This window comes from Oryzias melastigma, linkage group LG24 (assembly GCF_002922805.2).
Source record: "Oryzias melastigma strain HK-1 linkage group LG24, ASM292280v2, whole genome shotgun sequence".
NCBI classification, from domain to species: domain Eukaryota; kingdom Metazoa; phylum Chordata; class Actinopteri; order Beloniformes; family Adrianichthyidae; genus Oryzias; species Oryzias melastigma.
Window position 1 is genome coordinate 10,352,392 of NC_050535.1, and position 27,776 is coordinate 10,380,167.

Sequence of the window (27,776 nt, forward strand, 5' to 3'; positions counted from 1 at the left end):
GGCTGGCTCCATGAGAAACCACACTGACGGGTCCAACCTGCGAGGTTCTCTGAGTTCCAAACTCTGAACAGAAAACTCCACAAAAACACCAAACCATTCTATTACTTCAAACTTCCAATACTTTAGGTAGCAGTTTTATATGTATGAATTAATGTTAATGTTCAATGAAAGAACTAATGTGGGAATAAAACATTCTTTGAAGTAAGACTCAGACTATTTAAAGATATAGACAACAGGAGTTTGATGTCGGCCATTTTTTCTCTTTAAAGCTCCGTGGCCGTCTCCTTCCTCACCGAACTCTGACTTTGAAGACTATAGGAATCTAGCAAGACAAACAGTATTGGTGGTTGTTGGAACACGTTCAATAGAACTTGGAAGAATAGAAGGATTCAATAATCTAAACAACATTGTGAGTACAATTATGACATAAAACACCAGATTTCCTTTAAAACTTATCAATAAATCCGTGACCAAACTGCCAGCAGGTGACTCTTGATGAAACATCAGTAGTGATCTATAAATCCCGTTCCCCAGCGGTGTGCTTGAACATGACTCTATCTTGATTGCATTTGACCAGATTCTAGTATTGGTTTACGTTATGTAATCTGGCTCCTGTCATGGTCGTTGTGTAGCGGTTGTCCCACCTTTTTGTACATTCTGGGAAAGGCCAGGGTTTGGTGATGTCACGTTCTGACAATAAAAATCAAGGGGTCTGCTGTAAATTGGCCCAACAGAAATCAGTGGGTCATCCCACAGATGGAGGCTTGGACTTTAATCTGACCTGTAGGGACTCAAACCTGAGCTTAGAGAGTCTGTTTGGGACCTGTAAGCAACTTTTACAGGTTTGCACTGATGAAAAGTTGTGTTTTTATGATGGTTTTGTTGTTGTATTTTACTCCTTTGTTGCTCAGAGTCTCCAAAAGCATTTTATTGTGCCTCCGCTGGTTGTTTCACAGCATCGTAATGACAGTAAAATTCTTTACAACTGAGACTTGACTTTAACTGACAACCAAAGACATGAGACTTGGCTTGGAATCACAAAAATCTGGACTTGGAAGCTTCTTCTGCTTTACTCTATTAATACCAGCGCACTGGTAGATCAGCTCAGTGACCTATTGGTAGAGTGTCCGCCTTGAGATTGTGATGTTGAGGGTTCAAATCTATGGTTGGATCATTCCAAAAAACACAGGGAACAAATTTTACACATCCAGGTTTGATGGGACTTAATGTGTTTCCTTTATAATTGCATTTTCTAGTTGTTATAGTTGTAAACTCAATGTTCAGACTCACCTTTTTTTTAATTGAAACACTTTGTTGATTTGGAACATGGTATTTCTACTGTCCGTTGAAGTTTTTCTCTATTTTTTACTTGATGTCTTCTTTTTTTTTTGGTTGAGTGGGTAATTTACTTCTAAAGAAAACAGAGTCTGGTTTCCATGAATGTGTGAAACCACATTTTGAGCATTCTGGTCCCCAAGGGAACGATTCTTTTGTAAGGCCATAATCACACTCATTGGAGTTGCGCTTGCTAAAGATGCTAAAAAGATACCAAAGGGCCTGAAGCTCCTGAAAAGCAGTTTTTGTGTGTTCAAACTATAATATTAGGGTGAAGTATTATGATCAAAGTTCGACACTGACAGAAATTGGGCAGTTTTGTCTGTTCTGGGTAATAACAGGGATGCTGCTGATATTGATAGTGAGATATTACAAAATAGGAAATTTCTCTTCACTTTTGCAGTGATATAAAATGTGCAAATTTGTTTGGATGCACCTATCCCCAACAAACCAAGCCTACCTGTGCTTATAGCTTTGCCTTACATGTGCGCTTGGTTTGCAGGAGCAAGAGGCTAGAACTTTAACCCATTAACACTGACGCTTTAGTTCCAGTATTAATATTCTTTGAATTGCTTTAACTCTTCAACTGTTTTGGGATTAACAATATTCTACCAGGTTCTGAAGTAAAGAAAAGCAGTGCTGCACTTTACTAATGTAGTGTGTCTAGTGGAGAAAAGCCTCTTTTCTCACGCAGGATCCAAATCTGTTCAGAATGCCTTCACTTGTTAACACCGACGCTTTAGCTTCAGTGTTGACATTCTTTCTACCATTACTCTTCAACAAAAGTCACGTAAATTCAAGCAAATTCCAAAACAAAGAAAAACAGCTTTGCATCATTATGGAACACTTTATGTTAGTAACGTTTTGCATATCAGGACAAAGGAGATAAGAAAATCCACTTTTCTCCATGTCAGAAACAGACAATGTATGTTTATCGTGTAAACCAGGGGCGTCAAACTCAACCGCACATTAGTCCAAGATTACTTAAAGAAAACTTAAAAAACTAAAATAACTTTTTACCAGTACTCTAGCCCTAGCCTGGTCCGCAATCCGTTACTGTGTCCAGAACCAGTAGTGATCCACGACAAGTACTGACTGTCCGGTACCGGTGTTAAAGTTATGGTTAGGATAACAGTGCTGTCCGCGTCCCAGTATCGGACCAGTAACTGGTTTGCAGCCCAGAGGTCAGGGAGCCTTGATTTAATTGGATGTCAAAAACGACATGTTGGGGACACCCAAAATGTCAATATTTTACACTGAGGGGTCAATAGCCAATCGTCAATATGTGACGACTTGGGAATGAGAATGTGTTGCAATATGTTACAAGCAGAATCTAACATTGGGCTTTTAATAACAAAGACATAAAATGATCTGGCGGGCAGGATCTGGGCCTGGACTTTGACACGTGGTGTAAACAGTTGAATGGTTGTGGTATGTCAAAGAATGCGTGTCACCAATGACATCTTTGATGTTAAAGGGCTGTTTTCTGTGTTAAACTGCATTCACACCACCAGTGGTAAAGTGCATTGGTGTAAAGCACCCCATCCAATGAAAATGCACGTTTTGGGTTTCCACATTCCAAACTCCCATGGAGAAGCATCACTACACACGTTTTAAGTCAACTTCCGGGCACTACATACTTCCTTTGAACATGTCTGACGTTAACTAATCAGAGACTCGTATTTGGTAGTGATGGAAGGGTAGCATCACCTTTAATTAATGGAAGTGTCAACCATTTGAAAATTGGTTATGTAGGAGAAATTAATAATAGCAGTTTGTGCCCGGCAGGACGTATACCACACCACGTCCTTCATATATCAGAATAGAATTATGAAATAAGAAGCCTGGAGCAAGATTCACTAGAAACCTCTTCCAGGTGTATGCACTAGCTTTGGGTACTGACAATTGTGAATATCATATTGCTAGACGAAAGCACAAGATTGCATGTTTAGCACATTCTTGAATTCATGTCTCGTGCCCAGTGTGAATGTAGCATAGAGTCAATGGTACTTCAACGGCCGTGTGTTATTTTGCCCTTGCCTGCCGGCGACAGCTCCAGTCTTAAAGGGTTAATGAGGATGGAGGGGACTCCAGATGGAAATTAGCCTGAGGCTATAATCTGGCATATTTACGTTTGTTTTAATGTTCATTAATATGCACTGTCCCTTTCTCAATAAAGTTATACGAAGTTATACGAAGGATAACATTTTCCCAGTTTCTTCCTTTTGTTGGCCGACTGTGTGGTTTGGATTAATTTCCTTTCTCTGTGAGAAGAAAGAGGACTGCTCCCTTGCTTACTTGGACCAAACTTGTTGAGCTGTTGTCTGGTGCAAATGCTTCATTCCTTTGACTTCCAAAACTTAACTGGTTTTAGAAGCTGCATCTGTTAGAGTTGAGGGATTCTCTACATCGTTCTTGATTGTTTTGAAGCGTTTCACTAGCTCCTGCATCCCACGATGGCTTCACGTGTCCTTCTAGCTGTTAGCCATGACTGCTGCTACTATCTGCATGGCTCCTCCATACATGGGTATGTTGTTGACGGTCTGCTTCATTGTCATTGCTACTAGAAAGCTCATCTGCTCGCCTCTCATACGCAACCCTCTGACTCTCCCCCAAATCTACCATGCCTCTTTACCCCGCCTGCTGACTTTCTAGAGCCCCATATCAGTCCCTCCTCTGTTTTTCTCTTTCTTAGTTCCGCCAAACTTGACGGTCCCCCGGGGCAAGTCCCCCCTGGTGGCCCGCGAGGGTGACACTGTGGAGCTGGAGTGCCTTGTTTCAGGGAAGCCCAAGCCCATCATCCTGTGGTCCCGAGCGGACAAGGAGGCGCCCATGCCGGACGGCAGCATGCAGATGGAGAGCTTGGACGGCGTGCTGCGGATCGTGAATGTGTCCAGGGACATGACGGGCTCGTACCGCTGCCAGACCAGCCAGTATAACGGCTTCAACGTGAAACCTCGGGAGGCCATGGTGGAGCTGATCGTTCAGTGTGAGTACACCCAGAATACATTTGTCACTTCGTCACACGGGTATTTTTTTTTATGATTCTTTTTTTATTTTATTTCTGTGCATCAGAATAAATCTGTATGACTGCAAACCTCCTGAGAAACATTTTCCATTCACACTTCTCCAACATCCTCTTGAAGGCACCAACGTGTGCCCCCTCCCATGGTCCTCAGCTCCTTTTCTCTCACACAGGGGGCCAACTTTCTCTGCAGAGTGTGAAGACGTTGACGAGACCCACCTCAATGAAGCACTGAACTCTGAGAGCTTTCTTAAAGCGAATTTGTCTACATACATTTGCATCTTTTAATGAATGCTTGTTGTGACGGAATGTCCGAACGTTTCCGTTCGATTGCACCAAAAAGATTCACCCATGAAATCAGGGCCTCTCTCTGTATTTTCACACACCACTGGAGGATCCCCTGTGAGGTGAATCTCTCACTGTGTGGAAACAAAAATATTGTCATCAGAGGAATCTCTTGTCTTCTGGCTCTGGGCCACTCACATTCACCAAAATTAGAGGAGTTAGAGTTAGAGGCAAGTGCTCTCACCTCACAGCGAGAAGATCCCGGTTCAAATCCCCACTGGGACCCTTTTGTGTGGAGTTTGGAAGTTCTGCCTGTGCATGCATGGGTTTTCTACAGGCCTGAGAGGAAATGCTTTAGTCACAACTTCCCTTATAGGTAGATATGGGCTTTCTGTACGTAAACATGGACAATCTTGAATGGGGCATGCAGTGGGCCCATACGACGACCCAAGACCACTCGTTGAGCCTTTATAGTTAAAACATTCACATAAGGGCAACCTATTGATGGGATACCACACTTTCCCCGAAAGTAGCTAAGTTGGCACCAGGAGCCCCATGACCGCAATGGACGGATGGATGGATGGATGGATGGTACCAGATGCGAACTGGACGCAAACCATTACCTGGTTAGGGTACCAGTACTGGACGTGTCCTGAGGACCAGCCACGTCTGCTACCACGTACCGAGGGTTGCGGACCCTTTGTTTTACCAACATCCAGCATGGCAAAAAACGACGAGTTGGGGACTCCCAAAACACCAAAAAGTGACGCGGAGGGGTCGATATGTGACGAATGGGGGATGAGAATGTTTTAGGTACCAAACACAGCAAAAAAATCATTGGGTGACTTTCTCTTTACAGAGTAAATGGTTAAATAAGCCACACTTTAAAGAAATCGTCATTGAGTGTGGTTACACACTGTGAGGCAGCAGCAACAAGATGGATGTGGGGTCTACACCGGTGCACTGCCACAACTAAACCGCATAGGTTTACATAAACAGGATTGAGCAAACAGGAAGAGTGAGGGAGAAAGAAAAGCTAAAGATGCTGATCCAGAGGAAATCCGCTTTATTTTCAAGCTAAAATATGTGCGGACTGGTCAGAGCTAACGTCATGCTAAGTGGGACTTAAAAAAGCCAAAGCTGCTTTACAGATGCTGCATAACGCAACCACAGGCAATGTCTTTAAACTCTCAAGGTTTAAAGAACAACTCGTAAAGAGTTAAGAGGACAGCACTCTGTTCTAAATTTAAATGTTTAAAGACAACATAGAACATTTATCTCAGTGCTGGTAACTGTAGACATAAAAAAACATTTTTTTTTTAGTTCAGTTTCATCTCAGTTTATTTATAAAGCGCCGTTTCAGATGCAAGGTCATATCAAAGCCCTTTCCCACAAATGCAAGAAAAACATCAAAGCAGAAAAGTCAAATCATTCAGGATTTGTATAATTCACTCAAACATGCTTTTAAAACCAAATTGTTGCACCTTTTCTAACCCATGTCTTCTATAAAGCAAATTGTAAACTGACTGCTGTAAGACACATTTGTTGGTGCAATAATATATGTCAATGGGTATATGATTTAGAGTGTCGACCAGTAAAGGTCAGAGCTGAACACAAAACTAAAAAACATCTGTGTTGAGACAAAAGTGGAAGAGAAGGAGATCAGACAGAAAACCTCATCTGTCTTATTATCTGGATCTCTTAGGTCAGTCCTAACTCAACATTTTTATCTTAAATTATGAGTTTTAATCTAAAGAATTAGAGTCAGCAAAATCATTGGTCTTTTTCACTGTAATATTTACCTGAAGAATTGATTATGTAATTGGCAAGGGCGACAGGTAACCCAAATGCTGATTTAGTTTGAGGCTTTTTGAGTTTAACTTATTCTTCATTTTTATAATCTAAACTGGTGATAAGCACCAGTGGTAGTAGACAAAGACTTGAACTGAAAACCAGTCCCTCAAATACAGTGAATGATTGACAACCAAGTGTGACAGACGGAAAAAACCAGAATACAAAAAAAAACAAAAAGAAAAAGAACAAAAAAGTAAGATAAATCCACACAGTACCTCTCCCCAAAAAGGCATATCCCAGATGCCCTAAAACATGACCACAGTTGGAAGAAAGGGATCTGGAGGAACATCGGAACAACAATAAAACTAGAAAACAGTTATGGTTGCAGCCCAACACGGGTAAAGGATAACATGACCAGCCTCTCCTCAGGAACAGATAAAGGAAAAAAAATCTTTGCTGTCTGACCCAATAGCAGAAAACATGAAGAGGAGCAGTCCTGGAAATCCTCCTTAGGGACAGAGAAAATGAAGAGGAGTGGTCCAAGAGAAGAACATGTGGTGCCTGACCAGAGACCATCTTCAGGGACAAAGAACATGAAGAGGACCGGAACCCCTGATCCTCCTTAGGAACAGAGAAAATGAAAATAAGTAGTCCAGGCAACCCTCCTCAAGGCCAAAGAAAATGAATTTTGGGTTGGTCCAGGGATCACTATCAGAGACAGAGAACATGAAGTGAAGCGGTCCTTAATACCCCCCTCAATACTAGAGAACACAAATATGTGGTTAGTCCCGAGACCATCATCAGAGACAGAAAGCATGAAGAGGAACAGTCCCGATGATTATCCTTAGAGACTGAGAACATGAAGAGGAATGGTCCCAACAACTCTCCTGAGATCATGAATATGGGGTTGGACCAGAAACCGTCATTAGGGACAGAGTACATAAAGAGAAGCAATCACGGTGGCACTTGGAGATGGAAAACATGAAGAAGAGGGGCGGTCCCAGTAATCCCCCCTCAGAAAAAGGGTGGGGATTGGCTGGATGTGCCATGGCATGGCTTGAAAAGGCTTGCAGAAAACCCTAAAACAAAACAACAAGAACCAAGAAAGAAAAAAGCAGACGAAAGGAGACAACTCTTACAACTGTGCTAAAATCTAAGACAATTTAAATTGCTTCAGTGTATGAAAACTCAAAGTAAAACTACCTTACCCAAAATGGGAATGTTGTAGCATCATTGGCATGTTCAGCTGGAAGCTCTAAAATGGTCTTTGTGGGCTTTTGCTTTTGTCGTTTTTGTGTAAATGTCTCTTTTTTTCCAAGTTTCAGTTTTTTGATGATGTCATCGCTGGCAAAAATGTCACCACATGTTGCTTAAAACCAGCAAAATTCACTCATGTGACCACAAGCTTTGTCCATTTCTCAGAACTGCCTATGACCTTCACTTTTATGGCCAAAGAGTAAAATTTAAGATTTAGCTTCTTCTGTTGATTAACTTGTGGCTCCTTTTAAATCAGCTAATGGAGAAGATCATCAATTATCGGTTTCTTCCATCTAGTCTTCATTTGTGCTTCATTTAAGAGACACGTTTGAAAGCTCTGGGGTGTTTTTCTCTGTCAAAGTCTGCAGGAAAGTTGGGTTGGGAAGAACTGAAAGTGATTCATGTAGAGTGCTTACCACTCTCTGGCAAGTGATTATAGGAACTAGAGCTTGCATTGTTTCCTTGTGGCCTACTTACAGCAGCTAATCCATGAGCTCCTTCTTTTCAACTTTACTTTTCCGGACTGAAGAGAACGTGCAGCAGCAGGTCAGTCTTCAGAACTGTAAAGAATTCACTCCAAGTGCTCTTCTTTGTTTGCCAGCTTTTGTTTTTATCAACATAAACACATAAAAAGAAAAAAAAATCCCCAAAATGTTGCAATTTGAAGAGGCTGTCTGTTTTGATTGAAGATCAACTCGACATAGCCAATATAAAAGCTGTGATTGAAGAGGAACAAAAGCACTTCGGCCCTGTTTTCATCTATGAGGATTTGCACATAATTCTCCCTCTGTGTTCTCAAGAGCGGTAAAGTGTTCTTTGCTTTGACATCAGTGTTTCGGCTCAGCTGCTGCCCCACAGATCCGCTGACGGAATTAATGAAGTTTCGACTTTATTTGATGAGGACCTTGTTGAATTTGGGTTAATTTGATGACGATCGTGCTGCGATGGCAGCTCGGATCAAAGTTTTCAGGCTTTGATGACACGAACGGCAAACAAGGGATTTAGACTCCCTTCAGTACCGTCTTGTTCTCAGTGGATCTGCTGAACAAACTGCTCATAATAAACAAATTCCTAGCTTGTTTAAAAAAAAGAAAACATCCTAAAATCCTTTTAGTGATTTTGTTTACTTGTTCTCAGAGATTTTCCGTGGCACTGGGTTGCAGTGACCCTAAGTCCATTTGGGAATCAGCAAGGGTGCACTCTGTACTCTGACCAACATTTGTCTGCACAATCACAGCAGGGACCAATAATAACCCAATAAATGAGCTTTATAGTCAACTTAAGTAGTTTACCAAAAACTGATTTATTTCATTTTGCTCAAATATGGTCATCACTTATAAAAATGGATGTACAAGTGCTCCATTTAAAAATAGGAAAATACTAAATTATAGTAAAAGATGAAAATGATGACAATGAATGATTAAATAAACAAACATGGAACTAGTAACATTGTCGCTCTGTCAAAATGTCTTGGGTTTTATGTTGACTATGCTGCTAACCTAGTTGTTTTTTTTTTTTGTTTTTTTGTTTTTTTTTTTCCTTGTGTAAAATCAAGATTGTGAGTTAGCGTAGAACCAGTTATGTTTGTTTTAGCGGTATCAGTCTGTTTAATCACGTTGCAAATAAGTTTGGGACTTATAGGTGTTGTGAATATGCTCACACGGCTAACTCTGCTATCATGGCTAACATGTAGCATGTCACAAACAAGTTCCAGAGTTGCTGCAAATGCAGGTAAAAAATTCTGACTGACTTACAGACTTATCGCTGACTCTTTTGTCCTACTTAGGGTGCCCTATGCTACGGTTATATATGTGGCTCGGTCGCATTAGGGCGAACAATTAAAATGAAAAGTTTATGCTAACACAGTATATGCAACTTTTTGGCTTCGGCGGTCTAAACTTTTACATTTACGGGTTGCTACACAGGTTTTTGAGTTTCTTATAGGGCTCTACGTACAAAACATGTGGCGACTTAGCATGTGGCATAAGCGAAATAAATGGAACTTTGACCATTCAAGGACTCTGATTTGGTAGTGACTATTGACACAAATAGAGATAGACAAAACAAGGCTATGACATCACCAATAGAAAATACCTAACCTTGGATTCCAATGAAATTAAGTCAATTCAGTCGACGTTTTTCCATGGTACGGATTTTGCTTGATTTTGCCAGTCTGACACCAAACCGTATTAATAAGCAGCATTAATAAGCAGCGATTGGTTTTTCAAAATTTTAATTTTTCAATCAACATTTGCTGCCAAAGAGGCACATGGTCCCTTCACATACCACACACCCCCACCCACAACTTTACACAGTGCTTTTCTTTCTTTTTTGGGGGGGAGGGGTGGGGCTTCAACATAATGTTTTGTTTTTTAGCCTCACAGAAGAAAGAATCCAGGCATTTAGTACAGTTTGACACAAAAGCTGGTAGGATGCGCCACCGACAAGAAGATCCATAGATCTTCAATGTTGAATGTCCACTCATGTTGGAGAAGCATATAGTAATGGATCTCCACGTTCAAAAGGAAAGCCTCAAGTGCATTTATTTCCACAAACCACACCATCTTTAGTCTATAAATTCGCCTTAATACCTCAGTAATACACCTTTAAGGGATTTAAAAATGTGTTTTTTTCCAGCAACTTGCAAAACAACGTGGTCTTCACAATCATTGAGGAACAATGGGGGATTGGCAGAACAAATAATCATAAAACGACGTCAGGACCCACAACAGGCAGCAGCCTATTTGAAAAACACCGCCAGCCTTCAAGAAACTGGAGAAATTCCATGAATATGGAGAGAAATGCGAGAAGATTGATGGCTCTGACCTGCATGCCTCCATACTAATACAGGTTGTTTACAGGTCGGGACGTGCGCCTACGTCTGGTTTTTATGCAGAGTGGAGGAGCAACCTTCGCAATGCCGCCGAGACTTTTCCCAAGAATGCTCCAATTTTCTGCCTTTAAGACCTGCAAGTCATGTGACCTAAACTGGCAGCAAGAAAACACATTTTCTGCACATGTTTGCTCTTTGGATATTAAAAATATTTAAAAATATATGAAATCGCTAAATATAAAGTCATAAAAAGTTGTCTTTATTATGTTGCTTTGTATGAGGGAAGATTTCTTAATTTTGTATTCTGAATACATTTCAAAATAAAATAAAAGGTTATTTTAATTAAGAGCTTGGCAGGGAATAAAGACAAAAATATATAATAAGTGACAAAAACTTGTTTTAGGACTGGTGCGGGCTTTTAGTTTTTGGTCTGACAAAAAAAATGATATTTAAATTAGTTTTGGGAGACGGAAATATTCAGAGGAAGTAAAAGAAAAGAAGATTTTAAGTTCAAAAGCGCTCTTAAAATATCCTATGCATTGCAGATATATGTATACATGTTAAATGTTTAAGTCAAATAACTTCAAAATAACCTTTAAATACTCAAACTGAGAAAAAAAGTCTGAGGAAAAGAGGAAGCTTCAGCAGCAAAATTAAAAATAGATAGACCTAGTGTTCAATGTTCTTCCCCCTTACACACAACATCTGCCTCTTCCGCTCAAAACAATCCATTCTAAGAGCGCAATTACTTCTTATCATGAAGTATTATTTTAATGAAGCATTTGTCTTGCGCTGCACCTCTTGCACTTTTATCTCTCCCACTTCCAGAGTCTAAAGTGAGCATGGTTCTAACAGGCTTTGGGTTTGATAAATCAATCATCCAGCTGTGTTCTGCTTTACTGCATCAGCGTGATTTTTTTTAAATTATTAATGACTGACTTTACAGCTGGACTATAAAACCACTTGAGTGGTGAGACTGTTTTTTTTACATAATGGCTTGTGAGGATCTTGTTTGCTAACTCCAGGTTCTTGTTGATCGTCCTCAACTTGTTTTCAATTGGTCATTGCCAGGTCATCTGTTTTGTCACTTTTTTGTTCATTTATTAAATCTTTTAGTTTCTTTAACCAATAATCCGACATTTTGGGTCCTACTCCACCAGTTTGTGAAAGCATCAAGTGACCGCCTTGGACCCAGCAGAGCCTTTGCAGAAGAGGAAGGGTTTTTAGCCTGTGCTGAACACACCACGCCACGTCGGATGGGTTTTTCTCCAGTCATATTCAAGTCATGGAATTTTGAGCTCAACCAGTTTTTTCCTGAAGGGGATTGGTGGGACCGTCCTTTAGGTCACCAGGGTCACACGCTATCCTTCCTGTCCCTGTGGAAAGTTGTCGTCCGTCCCCGTTGGCCATGATTCCTGTTCCAAAGGAGTCATTGAGACTATTCCTCTTCACATTTCCTGTCTTTGGGGAGGGTCGTCTTTGTGGCTGTTCCTGAAAAGTGCTTCTCCAAGTCACCCCACACTGCTGCAGGAATCTGAACAAGTGTCGTTATGTTTGGGCATCTGGGATCTGCCCTCTTGGGAGGGGTACTGTGAGGATTCTGTTCATGTTGATCATCCACAGATATTTTTATTTTCTGTTTAGTGTCTTGTTTTCAGTTGTTTATTCCAGGTCATCTGTTTTGTCACATTTTGTTTCTCCATGGGGTTTTGTAACACAAGTTTATTTGTTAATTTTTTTAGTCTCTTCCACCAAGCATCCTGACATGGCTGTAGTGTACTGAATATTTATAGAAAAACAGATTTACTTAGTTCTTAGATATGTTTATCATCTACTCAGGCTAAACTAGTAGAATTAGCTGTTAGCAAAGCGCTACTAGGCTGTAGATTTAGTTAGCATTGGTGGCTGCTGATTTTTTCTGTGTAAGTTACTTTGATTACATACATAAAACCACACATCAAGTAAACCTGTTTTCAGTACTTTAGTGTGATAGAAAATATGGCGTTATTTTGTGTTTTATTGCTTTGAAGTGGTGATTTGGGTTTCATTTTAAGCTAGTAAATATTTTCTGATTCGTTGCCTGATTCTCATTTGTTTCCTTTTTTTGTCCTCATGTTTTCAAGTGTTTCAGATAATTGAAACTAAATGTAACATGTCAGCGCTTTCTGGAATCAGCATTTGCTGGACATTAGAGAGCTTTGTTCTTCCCAGCTAGAGAATTCACTTTATTGACACGAGCTGGCCTCCTTTTGTTGTTCCCTCCAAAAGCCTGCCGGTATTACCCTAAAGCAGCCTCACTTTCTTGGCCTGTCTTGTGGTGTGTTAGCACAAGCCAATCCCCCTGAGATGCTTTTCTCGCCTGGATTTCCAGGTCCCAGCGTGAGACGCCGCCTTTGGTGGTGAGCCATGTGCAAAGCCGCGTTTAGTAACTTGATCAAGGGGAGCGAGGTGGCGTCCTCTGAAGCAAAGAGCATTAGAAGCATGAAGAAATTACCCTGGCAAGTCAACAGCTTTGATATGTAAAAACCTGCATCTGTTGGCTGGCAGCGGTGATGCCAGGAGGGAGAGGTAGAGGGGGAATGCAAGGCGTCTGCCTTTAGATTCGTCACTCTAATAGAATTGCAAAAGCCAAATCCCAAGCTGTGAAACCGTAATGTTCTTAGTCAAAGTGACTTGGCACCATCTTCAGGCTTGTGAGAGGGGAAGGAAGGCACAAAGAGGGAGATGGAGCGAGGTCTCCTGTCCTAGATTGCACTGTTTGCAAGGAAGGAGAGAAATCAAGTACGACTTTTCCCAATCTTCTAAGGATTTTTGTCCTTTCCAACCTTCCAACGTCTTCTTGATGCAATCGTCCAGCTTGCTGACATCCATTTAACAAGCTGACTGTGTGGGCAACGGCGCCGATCAAAAACGACTGTTCTGAATATCGTCTCTGCTCCAGCCGCATTTGACATTAACTCAACGCCAAGCTAATACCAACAAATTAATCTCAGCATTACAGCACGGCTCACACACAGCATTGGGGGGATGAAATGTTAATAAAGTTTTTATAGTAGAACCATGTTGAATTGATCACACCCACAGCTGAAAAGGTTACGAGCCTTCCCGCCGAAGCCTGGATAATTAATGGCGTGGTCAGTGGAAACTGTCAGGGAAACTGTTAGCAGATCAGCAGGCCTCCTCGCACCCAAGAAACCACATTGATTATCATTAGTACCAGTTTTTGAGCTCATAAATTATCCCCGTGCTTGAATAACAATTTGGTTATCATATGTTCAGTGTTTGTTTTCAGCAAACAAGCAAGACCAAGAGGTCCTTTAGAGAAGAAACCATGACAGAAACTATGATTTAATAGAAAAAAAAAATCAAAAAGAAGAAAAAGAATGCGCACACACAGCTTTACAACCAGATTTAAAAAGATGGGTTCTGTACTCACTCTTTTAATTTGTTTTAGAGTAAAAAAGTGTTCATACACGCAGTTTGTTAATTCTCTTCTCCCTCCTTGTTTTTACATAGAAAAGTAGCGATTAGAAAACAGAGAAGATAAATAATTAGTATCGATAAGAGAAGTAGTGTTGCTAAAATCTTAACGATCCCTACTTGGACCTTATTGTGAGAGAGAGTCGAACGCATCACCTGTACTTAAACCACGGTCCAGGTAAAATCTCAATTCTGATTGGCTATTGGGTGTGGATTAAAAAGTGATAAACCTCTGTGATAATGCACACCTGAAAAAGAAGTTCCGGTCACACAGTCCAAACATTCTGTATCACTGTGTAGGCTTTTTAAAAACAAACTTTAGCATCACCTTCTGGGCAAAAACAAGCAGTAAGAGTTGAACTTTCTCTCTGATCTGATGCTTTATTTAACCTATCAGCATTTTTATCGCTTTCCTTATGTAAGGTAAAGAAGGACAAATTAGTCACCCATAATGTTGGTTTTATTTTCAGTATATTTTTTAAAATTAGTTTTTCATAAGACACAAATCACTCAGCATATGAATGGTGTAGTCCTCTGTCTCACCACAAGAGGGAGTTTCCGTTTTCTGAGCAGGTCGTAAGGATGGAGTCTACCAAACCGTCAGTAAAGTGAAACACAGAGACGGAAGTTGATTGTGAGCTGTGTTTGTGTTCTAGCTGCTCAACAAAGGCTTAAATTCAGAAAAATAAAAAAAATAAAAATCCACATTTGTCCAGGTCTTCCTTTCAAATGTGCAACACTTTCCCGCTGCAGTTGATGTCTGTGTCGACTTATCCGAGGCTGAGGCGTGTTGCCATGTTAATGTGACAACAAGATGCATCACAAATCAAATAGTCCACTTTTTGGGAAAAAAAATCATCCAAATAGAGGAAATCACGGGAATAAAGTACTAAATATTGATTGAATATTGATGTCTTTTGTAAGTGACTATGGTATAAGTGAGATAATACCCCGTCACGAGAAGTTAACGTTCCATTTTCATGATGTCCATCGTGGTGGCAGGTCAACCCCCCGTTCGGAGACTCGAGACTCAGACTTTAAGCATAAAGGGTTTAAGCCTTAAGTTTCAACACCCTCTAGTTCCAGCAAAGGGACATCTTTAAATGACAAAATACACACACCCTCTGACAAACTCGTCCAGAACTACTCATTTTTGTGCCTTTGTAGTCAAAATTGAAAAGTCAATACAAAACACTTATTTTTGCCTCATTGTGTTTTTCAGTTCAATCACTGTCATTCAATTTGCAGCTTCTTAACAAAAAAAAATAATAATTCAGGCAAGAATAGAGTGAATTCAGTGTTCCAACCTCACAAAAGAAATGATTCATTCGTCAGGCAAATGTTGGACATGTCACTTTTAGGTTAAATGTAAAAAACATTTGTTTCTTTCTTTTCCCACAATGTATCTTGAACATTAATGCATTGTCTTCTGGGAGATGTCTGAGTCATCTGGTTGCCATAGAAATGTTGACTCAGACACGGACCAATCAGTGGTTATTGAGGATTTCTGAATTTATCATGACGACATCCTTATTGTTGAAAAATGGAATTGGAACCAGAAGCAAATCTTTTTCTATCTGTGATATCACACTCACTCAGTCCAGTTCTTTTATATAGTCAATCTAGGACTCAATTTATCATTTCGTGGATTTCTTTTGCGCTAATCTGCATGCTAGTCGTCTTTAACAGCTCGTTGTGTTCAGCTGGAATAAATCATACTGATAACACTTTTTAATGTCTCATTTTCTGATGTCTTCCCATAGATGATACACTACAAATAAACTGACCTTTGTCATGGTCCAGAAAGTTACTCAGCATTCATGTGTTTTTGGGAGATTTGCTGTTTTTCTGACGTTCATGTGTACTTTTTGAGTCAGACAGTCATTTTTACGATCATTCTAACTCACATAAACGCAGGTTTTTATCTAAATTTGCCTTTTTTCCTGAAGGACATCAACCCATCTCTGCAATTGTCAATAAAATGAGAACAAAAGCCACAGTTTTGAACTCCAATATGGTCTTTTTTAAAGCGTAACCAAACCCTAAAACAACTTTTTTTTTGGCTGTTGACCTCTATAAATGGGGCTTTAAAAGTCCTGTCTGTTAGTCATTGACACATTTTTTATAAATTAAAATAAACTTGTTTAATTCTGGAAAATATAGTCAAAAACTGCCTGTCTGGTGCCCCCTACAGGTTGAAACAATGTATTGCAGTTGAATTTTGTGATTGGCCAGCTGGTGTAAGTCCAGGAAGTTCCGCATCATCATGTCTGTCGCTGCATTTTCTGTATGCGGAAGCAAAACGGTTGCACCGCTTACCCCGCATGCGCGAACCACACGTCACTTCCGCTCTTCACCCACTATACCAGAGTCATTTCCAAACAATAAAACTCCTTGATCACAAGAATTTATGTTTTTCTCAACAACCGAGAGCTTCTTCTGACTGGATTACAGTGCGAAAAAAAAGCCAGCGAGTTACCGTTAATAATGTATTTGGATTACCAGAGAAAATAAAGTGTTTTGAAGTGGCGCTGTATCCTCTTAGCTTCGGGAGTAAACCACCGTCATGTAAGACTGCAGAAGAAGAAACATTTGTAGTCTGTTTGTAGTCACTGCAAGATCGTAAGGTCCTGATCCTTAACGTGTCTTTTTCCTTTCGTTTTTTCAACAATAAGTGAATGTTTTCACTATGATAAACATTTTAAGTGCTATATTAACATCCTACGAGGTTATTATTGTTGTTACCGTCTGAACCGGTGCAACCGATTTCCTTCCGCATACAGAAAATGCAGCAACAGCCCCGCCCATATTTGACTCTGTAACTGTAACTCTGTTGAATTTTTCAAATCTGGGCAGAGAATGGAGTCAGCCTGTAACTGCCCTGTTTGGTCACCCTTTAAAATGTAGATATTTATTTTAAATCAGCAATAAAGCATATTTTTGTCCAGATTCCATGTTATTTTGTTGTCTAAAGATTTGGAATTACTAAAACATGGTAAGGATTTTAGAATCCTCTCTTTATTTAAAGATACCTGACCAATTTTTCTACAAACGATTCGAATTTTGAGGGTCTAAACAAGAGAGAGAAACATCTATAATAATTATAAAACATGGGGTTGATTATGTTGTGGATTTTGTCTATTTTTAGAAAGTGATGAGACGGCGTTGTCCACCACTGTGATCCAACTCTACCATTAGGTTACCAGCTGCACCAGACGGGTCGCTGCCATTATCTTTAGCAGAAGCATCTGCTTTCTAATCAAATTGGTGTGTTTGTGCATTTTCAGCTGGCATAAGCAATAATCAAAGAATTAGCAAAGATAAGTGAGTAGTCCGGAGAGATGGAAAAACCATCTTCCTCGCCATCAAACCTGCAACCTCAAAGTGAGGTTTCAGTAACGTCAGGGTTCTGCAGATGATAATTGCTTTACGTCTGGACTGCATTGACAGCAGCACGGGGGATGGAGGAGCGCTGATGCGGAGGAATCTTCCCATCCATTATTCAGCTCAGAGGCCGCATATATAAAACACATGAATCAGAGTCATCATTTCATGTTCCCGGGACGTCTGCTCGACTTCCCGATGCAGGTTGTTTTTCATACATCAATATGTTGAGCGGTGTTGTGCTGTTTTTAAAAAGCTTCCGCTTCCTTTCAAATGCGCAGATCTCCTTTAATCCGCCCACGCGCAGTCCAAATGTTAAAGCCTGGGAAAGAGGCGTTACATAAAAAAGCGACACCAGTCGAAGGGACGAATCAAATCGCAGCCGCACACATCCAGATGAGGGTTTGCTTTGATTAAATGACTAGGCTGTCAAACACTGGGATCCCATTTATTTTATTGTTCTTCTTTACATATGTCATTTAACTTTATTGTACAATGATCAGGACTTTTAAAAATGACTGAAGGGAATTCAACCACAATACTATAGAAATATTGTTCTCTCTGACGGTTAGAGAGGAATAAAATAAAATATTTGGGGGGAATTTCTTTAAAAATAATGCTTTTTGGGCCAAGATTTCAAATACTAAAAATCTTTCTACCCTTCTTAAAGTTTACATTTCCTCAGAAAGTATTGTATACTTTTTTAAATGACTACCTTATTCTTCGAAGTGTTTTATTATACATTATTTCAATGATTTGCATTTGAGGTTAGGTGTTTGTGTAAATATGCTAACATAGCTAACAAGTTACTGCGTCGGACCATTTTTTTTATTTTTTTTTTTAAATGTTATTAACAGTTGTGTTTATTCTAGAGGTATCAGCTTTTTTATGTGTTGCAGACAAGGGTTAATGTGATTCGTAATACACTAACGCAGCCAATGTATAGCAGTGTCAAACTTTGTTACTAGGAGTTAGCGCAGGTAAACAAAATTAAAAAGAAAAAAAGTTCTGTCCACGGTCTGTGTGATCTAGGATCCCTCTGGTTCTCTCTCCGTCCTGGATCAGGTGATTCTTGGCTTTGATTGGCTGAACATGTCTACTTTGGGTAATTGGACGTGTGTTTGAGGAACATGTCCACCACTTTTCTTTAGCTGTAAGATGTTTTTTGCATGTACAAGAACAACTCACAGCCTTTCAAAAGGTTTTCTAATTTTTAGTTTCTGGCATATTCCATTGAAAGAATTAAAATCCAATCAGATTTACAAAAACTTGCAGTTCCTCAAATGACCACTAGAGGTTGGTAGCACAAATGAGAAAAAAAAATCCAATTTATTTTCATGTTTAATACATTTTTTTAAACTTTTTACATCATTATTTAAATTTGATTTTACACAAAACCAAACAAAAATGTATTCTGCTGTTAAAACTTTTTGATTTGTATTTGTTTGTTTTCTAGCTATGATAACTGTGAGGGAAGGTATATTTTAACATGACAAAACATAGCTCATGACATGGATGACTTTCCTTTTACCTTTCTCCACCCAAAAGCATATTTTAGAACTTTATAGGATTTTAGTTTGTACTCTGTGTGTTTTGAGGATATGTCACAAATTTACACAGTTAGTCCATTTGTAGTTTTTTATTATTTTGCCTTTTTCCTTATTATTTACAGTCTTTATGGTGAATTTTGTGATCAGCAAGGCCCTCCCACACCATGGCACCTCCACCTCCATGTTTCTGGAATGCTGCATTCAGTTTGCAAAACTTATAATTGAATTTTATTGAAAGAACAATGTTCCAAAAGTTCTTTTTTCCATGTCTCTGGTGTCTTAAACTGTAATTTGGCTGTCTTGTTTTCCCTAAAGACCAAAGGTGGCCAAAAGTTAAGCGACACATACTTTCACACGGTCATTTTAATACCTGCAGTCTGCTTCTGAGATGTACTTCTGCTCAGGCAGCCAGACCCGGGCATGCTGCCAGTTACCTCTGGATGTCCTCCACCTCTACGCTTTTCATGATAGCCCAATAGCTGGTTTCCAATTCCTTTGAAATCTTTCTCAAGACTCTTATCGGAGTCATACAATCTTCTACAATCTTCTTTCTGAAGGACATCTTTCATTCTCAGCAGTTGAACGCACACCAAACTAAATGTCGAGTTCTAAGGTTTCTATCAGAACACACCTGATGTGAAATGACTGTGTGATTTCAGCCATTTAAATCTGCAAGAACTGAGCTTATTTCTCACAATGTTTGAAATATTTAAAAAGTGTGATATATATTCAAACTAAAATGTTCAGAGGAAATATATCAAGAGTTTAGTATTTTTTTTATTCAATTTGTATGAAATCAGGGGCAAAAAAGGGCAAATTTTGAATAATGCCGCTCTGCATAAACTATAGAAAACGACAGTTTTTTGTTTTTTTTTAATTGGGGCTAAAATAGCATGATTATAATTAAAAGAACACTAAAAAACAGTTTTAAAATAGATTAAAAGATGTGGGACTTTAAATTATAATAGCTTCAGAATTATAAAAAAACATCTCCTTTGTTCTTATATGTTTTCTTTGTATATTAATGTTTGCCAACGATGCAAAAAAGACATTTATATGAAAAAAACAGTTGATCTCAAAGGCAGTCAGGATGGAGTGCTCCTATTTTCCAAAGCAGGAGGATGTCTTTTATTCCATGTGTTCATTTTGGTCCATTTATGTAAATACTTTGAGGTCAAACTGCTGCACGGTACCAGAACCGCTGTGATTACAGATGATAAAAGCTCTTTCTCACAGTGTTTTGTCTTTGCAGTCGGGTTTTGTTTGTGTGATCACTGTCGGTTTGACTCATTCCACAAATGCAAACCTTTAAATAGGACTTTAGATGAATAACACGGCAGAGGCAGGGCAGCGCTCCGAACCCAACGAGCTGATTTTTCATTGTTTAGAGTACCCAATCGCTGGATAAACCCCTGTGAGGCTTTGGCCGCGGATTTGGAAAAGAAGATTTTGACTTGAAATCAAATATTTGTATTCAGTCCTCCTTCCATCGCCGCTGCTCAGCGATCCCTGAAGAAAAAAGGTTCTGAGCAAGAAAGGATGAAAGACAAACAAGGAGGATCAAACAAAGCCGTGTTTGACACTTCTCTAATCATAAAGAAGGACAGCAGACACACTTCACTGTCACATTCTGTGCAGTTTGGGTATGGATGTTCTTCAGCTCAAAGGTAAACGGTGCTGAAGTTGATTGTAAAGTCTGGGTTCCTGGAGTGCCTCTGCAGATGAATTTGGCCTCTTTACTGTAAATGTCAGCTCATGAACCGCGGGGAAAAGGCCGCCGTGCTGCCTAAATGTTGTTTTTCTCCACATTAGTGTCAAGCCGTCCACCAGTGGCTGAAGATGGATCGCGTTTTTAGCCAGAGGCAGAACTTGTCCCTGAGCCCGAGGCTGCAGCTCTCAGTCCAGCTATGACGAGCTCTGTTCAGGGAACATGGATCTTCTCTGCTGTTTCTGCTCACTGGGCAGCTGCTTCACTCCAGAGGCAAAGAGGAGGGAATGTTTAAAGCATGTTTCTGTTACATAAACACATGTTTTATTCCCCTTTTAACATTTGTAATTATTTGAAAAAAATGACTTTATTCAGATTTAATCAAATGTGAAAAAAACTCATTTTAAAATGTGTAAAAATGTAAATTTAGTTTATCTTAGTTTATATTTAAAACAGTTTCATGTTAAGGAAAATTTTAAAAAAAATAGTTTCTGAGGCCAGGATATAAAAATAAAGTCTACGTCTTCCCAAATCAACACATTTTCATTCCCAAGTCACATATTGATGCATGTTAAGACCTCCGCGTCGGCCCGCCCCTCTTTCACCACGTGGCAAAATCGCTGCTCGGCACCTGTCAAATATCCAATCCTATAGGATCGGATAGGTAGGTACACCTAGGTAGGTATACCTACAACCATAGGTATACCGTAGGTATTCCTACAACCATACTCCGCATTCATGATTTGAATAAATGAATACTCAGAAACAGTTTTAAAGCTTGGGTATTTTTATGTGTCATCCATCATCAGAAAAATGCCACAAGAACATGCTAAAATCACCATTTTCATTGGAATGGGTCTTAAAGACTTGAGTATACACTTGACCACAAAGACTTGAAACTTGACCTTAAAGACTTGAGACTTAACACTTAACCTCTTAAGACCTGAGCTGATGTTTGAGTTAGCCCACTACATTTGTAGTTGCTGGGTTCTATTTAAGTAGAATGAACCACTGTGATAATATAACCTCATAATGTCACGTCCTCGGAAGTGGTCACCAGGTGTCAAGAAGTTATGATTATAGGTTTGAGTTGACACTTAATCCTCATTTTCACTGAGCAGTTCCGTACATTTTGGTCTGGTATTTTGAGCATTTATTTCTATTGTAAAATGGATCCATTAAACAGTACCGACCTGCACCTCCTGAGGACCCTCATCGTTTTAGGTCCATTGAAAGGGGAACACAGTTGGGGCGGAGGCACTGTAGCCACCCGCTGATTGGCAGAAACGACATTATAAAGCACCAATATAGTGCTCATTTAAACCAATGTTTGCAAACATTCAGGTTTTTGTAGCTTTCTGTGTACTGACATAAGATTCCACCTGCATTTGTAAGCAAATCTTTGGACGTCCAAAGCAGAACTTCTTTCTTTTGCATCTCCGATCACAGTGTTGCACCAGACCTGGCCATGTTCCAGTAGCCGTCAGGCTAGTTGCCCAACATGGAAACATGACTGTAACTGCTTTAAAACCAACAGAGCTCGTCATAATTACCTGCTTCATCCTTCCATGTAGCCATCCACGTACATGAAGTAGATTAAGCTTGAAGACATAAACCACAGAGGAAGAAACTATAATACGTATCAGAAGCTCTCGCTGCGTTTTACCTTTCCTGGGAAACCTCTTCAAAGACACGTTTCGTTTTTTTCCCAGAGACCCCTGCTGTTCTGGTTTTCCTTTTTCTCAGATAACAGCCAGAATTCATCCAACCCACTGGAATTTGATTAACTGTAGTGGCTCCTCAAGGAACTCTGGGGTGTTGCATGTTGTGTGATAATTAGTGCTGAAGGCAAAGACGTTAACTCACTTTAGAGACTCGACTGTTATGTGCGTCAGTGATTCAGTATCATGTTACGAGCTCCGTTATCTTCATGGACTTGTCCATCCTTCACACCGATCCTGTTAGTAGCCTCTGGGCTAAAGTTAATTTATAAGTAAAAAAAGAAAAAAAAAGCTTAAATGAAGACAAACCATTACTGAAATCTTGTTAAACTGCTGCATAGAATCTTGAATTGGAGGTAGCAGTAGTTTATTTGCTCCAAGCTTCTGCAAAAAATCTAATTTGAATTTCCATATTTCGTCTGTTACACATTTCTGTTAGAAAATCTTAGACTGTGGTAATCAAAACGCACCACATGGGGGCAAAACACTTTACATAATTGGTTTTCTAGATAATTTTATATGGCAGCAGTGGATGCAGTTTGTTTTTGTGACCAAAAAGATATGCATAACGTCATACGGTGTTCTGCTTCCACACTCTGCCCCCATTTACACATAGAAGGCTTGTGTTAGCTTTAGCCCCAGAGTTTACATCCTTGACATTCTCCAACCGTCTATGCAATTAGCACAATTTCAACAGATTCAAAAGCTCAGAAAAGCAGCTTTGAGCTTATTTGAACACTTTACAGTAATTAAGTGTTTAAGCAATCCATGTTTTTATTTTTTTCTATTCCTAGACACCTAGATCTTCTCACAGGTGTATATATTTCAAATATTGGCATAATTTTGGAAATTCCAGAAACCAATTGACAATGAAACCTGAAAGAGATCCTCAAATTCGATATAATTCTCCATTTTATTGCTACACAATTTGCCATAATACAGATTTATTAATTTACTTAGCCTATTTCAGTGCGGTGGTGATGGCTGTCCACCGACAGGGGGCGCAATTTACAAAGCGTCCCCATCTCTCAGGAAGCCAGCGGAGCACAGTTGAAGTGCAGAAATATAATTAAAAGTATTTTATTGCCAACAAAAGCGAGCATGAACAAACATAATTAAGCGGGGGAATAAATAAATATACATTAGGAAATGTTAGGTAAGCATCTTTTTAGAACTGATTTAGATGTAGAAATAACGACATTGTTCCTAATGCCAAATGAAATGCTTTTATGCAACACATTCCTCATTGGGATGGATATCCTGTGAAAGCTCAGTAATTACCTTATACCACTTAGAGAGAATAATGTAGATTATGTCACAGATTACAATTTCAATCAGGTAATCAGTGATCTGTAACAGATTACATTTTGCAAAATAACACCCCAGCCCTCCCCTCATGCTTGCACAAGCTTCCAACTCCTTTTTCTCCATCTGGAATTATGCAAATTTCACGTAATTAAGGGGCTTGGTGTCGGTTCTGCTTCTTCTGCTCCATGTTTGCTGTTGTTCCCCGAACAAGCGTGCATGAGCCCATCATCACGAGGGATCCTGGGAAAAAAAGGGGGATATTGTAACTGCACAGAAATCTACATTCCCAGTATGTGCAATCCAAAATACATTAGACATGCTAAAATATGAATGTAACCTTTTTTTTTCTTTTACTTTTCAAGTGCAGAAGTTAGTTTCCACACCCATTAAACTGGTGGAACGACTCACCTCTGAGCGGTGCAGAGAGGTGACGGCTGTCAGACACTTAAGAGTTTTCATTTCCATTTAGAAAGGCTCACTCCATCATCCCACCGCCGCTTTTGTGTAAAGTGTTACTGATTTTTGTTCCGAACAACGCTCCGGCTGTTCTGCTAAACTGATCCTTAAAGGCTGAACATTTTGACTTTTCATTCATGTCTAAAATATGCTCTCTGTGCCGCACTGAGTTCAAGGTTTGCTTAAAATAAGTTTAATCTTCACCTTTGTGCACTCTGCTAGCTTCATCCAACTGCTCTGACTTGCATTTGTGTCCTTTGAAATGGGTGAAGACTGTCAGCAAACCTTTCTTTTCTTTTCATGTGGTTCTTCAGAGGTTTGACAAAGCTGCTCAACAGTTTCTCTTCTGATGCTACTATTAAAAATATCCTCATTAAGATATTTTTATACATTACCGTATTTGTCTTTCTTTTTTCAGTAAGGACATACTTAACTGACTGTTGTGTAGACATACTTATGTTGCACTAAAATCTCATATGCAGACTCCGGAGATTGAGTTTTGTTATCAACTTTACGTTTGAATTGAGACTCAATCTCAAAGAGTCGAGATTTGACTTGAAAATTGACCTCAAAGACTTGATGTCCCTGATTTGTGTATAAAGTACAATGTTGAGAATCAAATTCAAGGACTTGAGACTCGACTTGAGACTTGAACTTAAAGACTTGAGACTTGACTGTGGACTTGATCTAATGAACATGAGACATCAATGACTTGAGACTTGAACTCAAAGCCTTGATGTTTTCAATGTGTGCACCTTGTTCAATGTGCAATGTTACGCAGAATGTCAAGACTTAACCTGAAGTACTTGATGCTCATATTCAAGGACATGAGACTCGACTTAAGACTCTAACTCAAGGACTTGAGACTTAAACTCGAAGACTTGAGATTCAAGCTTAAGGATTCTAGATTCACTTAAGACTTGAACTTAAGGATTTGAGATTTAGCTTTGGCTCTGGACTTGAGACTTGAACTCAAAGATTTTGAGACTCTAACTCAAGGACTTCAGATTTGAACTCAAGGACTTGAGACTCAACCTTAATGACTCTAGATTGACCTAAGACTTGAACATAAGGATTTAGGATTTGACTTGAGCTGTGGACTTGAGTCTTGAATTCTGACTTAAGACTTACCCAAAGACTTGAGACTTGACTTGAGACTTAACCTCAAAGAGAGATTTGACTTGAGCCTTGGACTTGAGATGTAATTTAAATGGAGATCCCTGTCTTATGTTGTGGGACCCCATTGCAATACTAATTTGGAATCTGTCTTTCTCCCTCTCAGACCCTCCAACGGTGGAACCAGTTTTCATGGAGATGCGACAGGGCCTGGGCCGGCCGGTTGTGATGACCTGCAGGGTTCTGCGAGCTCACCCGTCCCGAGTGCTGCGCTTCGAATGGCTCCTGTCGAACCGGCTGCTGCATGCGGGGGCCTTTGATGCCCAAAAAGACGAGACGGAGTACACCATTCGCAGCCTGAACAAAGAGGGCTGGGGCGAGTACACCTGTAACATAATCAATGAGGCTGGAGCAGGAAAATGCACCTTCCAGGTGACAGGTAAGCAGCTATAGAGTAGTTTGGCTGAGAGTGCAACCTACATTTTATTATTTTTGGTTTTTGTTCTTTTTCAATGAGAATGTACAATACTTAAAGAACAGGAGTAAAATGAAGACCAAGTCTTATAAATCCCAACCCCATTCTTATTATTTCATATGACACAAAAAGATGACTAATGAGTGGTTATAATCAAAACAAGCACAAAATGAAAATCCATAATAATAACAATAATACAACTGGAAGACTATATTTTTATCATGCTGCATACAAATCAAACATTTTCTTTTTACATTTAAACTTAAAACAAATTGTACATAAACACTTTTTCTGGTCATTTTTCAAAAAATTCAAATTTTTTGACCAAAGCAAAGGAAATAGCCATTTGTTTAAGTGTAGTTTTTACTTTAGGTACGTTAAAGTCATAGTTTATTTGGCTATGTCCTTAATTTATAACAAAATGACTTTGTAAACTACATGGCAAGATAACATTTTTGATCTTATACATTACTGGCAGTGTTTACATAGAACATACATCTTTAAATTTGACTTCATATGAATTATCTGTAATGTTTTGTTTTTTTTTTGAAAAATTATTAAAAGTTCCAGGTTTGATTAATGAGAATAACCCCAGATTATTTATTTTATTTTATTTTTTTTTACTAAATAGCCACAACCGCTACAGGGCACTCTAGAAGTGTGACTTAATATTACTATTAATATTCTATTGTTAATATATTATTAAAAAATATATTATTTATATATATATATATATATATATATATATATATATATATGTTGGTCTTAAGCCATGTACCAGGCATGTGGGGCACATCCAAGAACGCTAGTACCTGCAGTATAAGTGCATGGACTCACACTTGAAGGAGTCTTGGTGCGAAATATTAAAGCGGTGCAAATCTTATGAATCTTGCTTTAGGTTTGTTCTTTCACAGCTCTATTCCGATATATAAAAGACCTGATGTCATATGATTCCAGCCGGACACAAGCTACTATTATTAATTTCTTCTCCCTGGTTGATTTTCATCTGGTTGGCACTTCCAAGAATTAAAAGAACTTTATCCATACAGTACATTACTATCAAATCTGAGTCCCTGATTGGTCAAAGTTTAACTGGTTTAAACTTAAATGAGCTTTGAATGGCCAAGTGTTTGTAGGAAGACCTCAAAAATGGACTTTTAGTAGTGATTCTTAATCGTGGAAGTTTTGAATACAGAAGCTCAAAACACTCCTATACGCATTTACATAGACCGGGGGTCGGCAACCTGCGGCTCCGGAGCCGCATGCGGCTCTTTGAGCGCCCCCTTGCGGCTCATTGGCGCTTTTACAAAATGTTTGATATTAGTAAGAAATGTTAGAAGGAAACATATTGTAGCGATTTGGGTGGGAGCAGAATCAAGTAGATGACTGGCAGCTTTGATTCTAGAGATAACTTGTGTCCGATTCATTGCACGACCCCAAGTGCTTGCAGAAGGAAGCGTACACGCAGGTCAGGCTTATCAGATGGTGTCAACATTTTGACCACCATTTATTTAACAGAACAGAACCACAGAACAGCCGACACTGTGAGGAGGGTCACTCATACACACACCACTCTCACTCATGGTGCCGGTAAAACACTCAAGTCCCATAATGCAACACAAGAACAGACACTAACTCCACCCACTAACAAGGAACTATTTCTAAATTAACAGTCAGGCTGCCACAATATTTTTGTTTTAATACGATTTCTGTAGAAGGACAAACATGACACAAACATCCTTTACGTTTTCCAGTTGTTGTGAGATGAGTGTAGATGCTTCCACGCCGTCTGAGTCAGCGCACAGCAGAATTCCTGCCCGTGCGTCTGGAGCGCACGTGAGCGCACGTTGCTACGCGGGTTTTGAAGTCGGGTCACGAGCTCCATGTACAAATCGGCACGCATTGAGCGTGCTGAATCTTCAATCCGGTTCAAGATTTCCACGCACAGTCGCGGCAGCTCAGACCTGTAAATGTGCGTGGAAATCTTGAACCGGATTGAAGATTCAGCGCGGGAGCTGCTTGTGGGCGGAGTCTGCTTCAAAGCACAGA

At 39.5% G+C, this 27,776-nt stretch overlaps 1 protein-coding gene across 2 annotated transcripts in view; it reads left to right on the top strand.

Annotated features, from left to right (window-relative positions):
* mdga2a (MAM domain containing glycosylphosphatidylinositol anchor 2a) overlaps nt 1-27,776 on the top strand; it is a 215,292-nt gene that overhangs the window by 145,992 nt on the left and 41,524 nt on the right. The window contains exons 10-11 of one of the 2 annotated variants that reach the window (XM_024290986.2): nt 4,031-4,324; nt 25,419-25,691. In XM_024290986.2, coding sequence (XP_024146754.1) covers nt 4,031-4,324; nt 25,419-25,691 — 567 coding nt within the window. Of the gene's footprint in view, nt 1-4,003; nt 4,325-25,418; nt 25,692-27,776 lie in introns of both variants that reach the window. The other variant, XM_024290983.2, reaches the window with a different exon arrangement.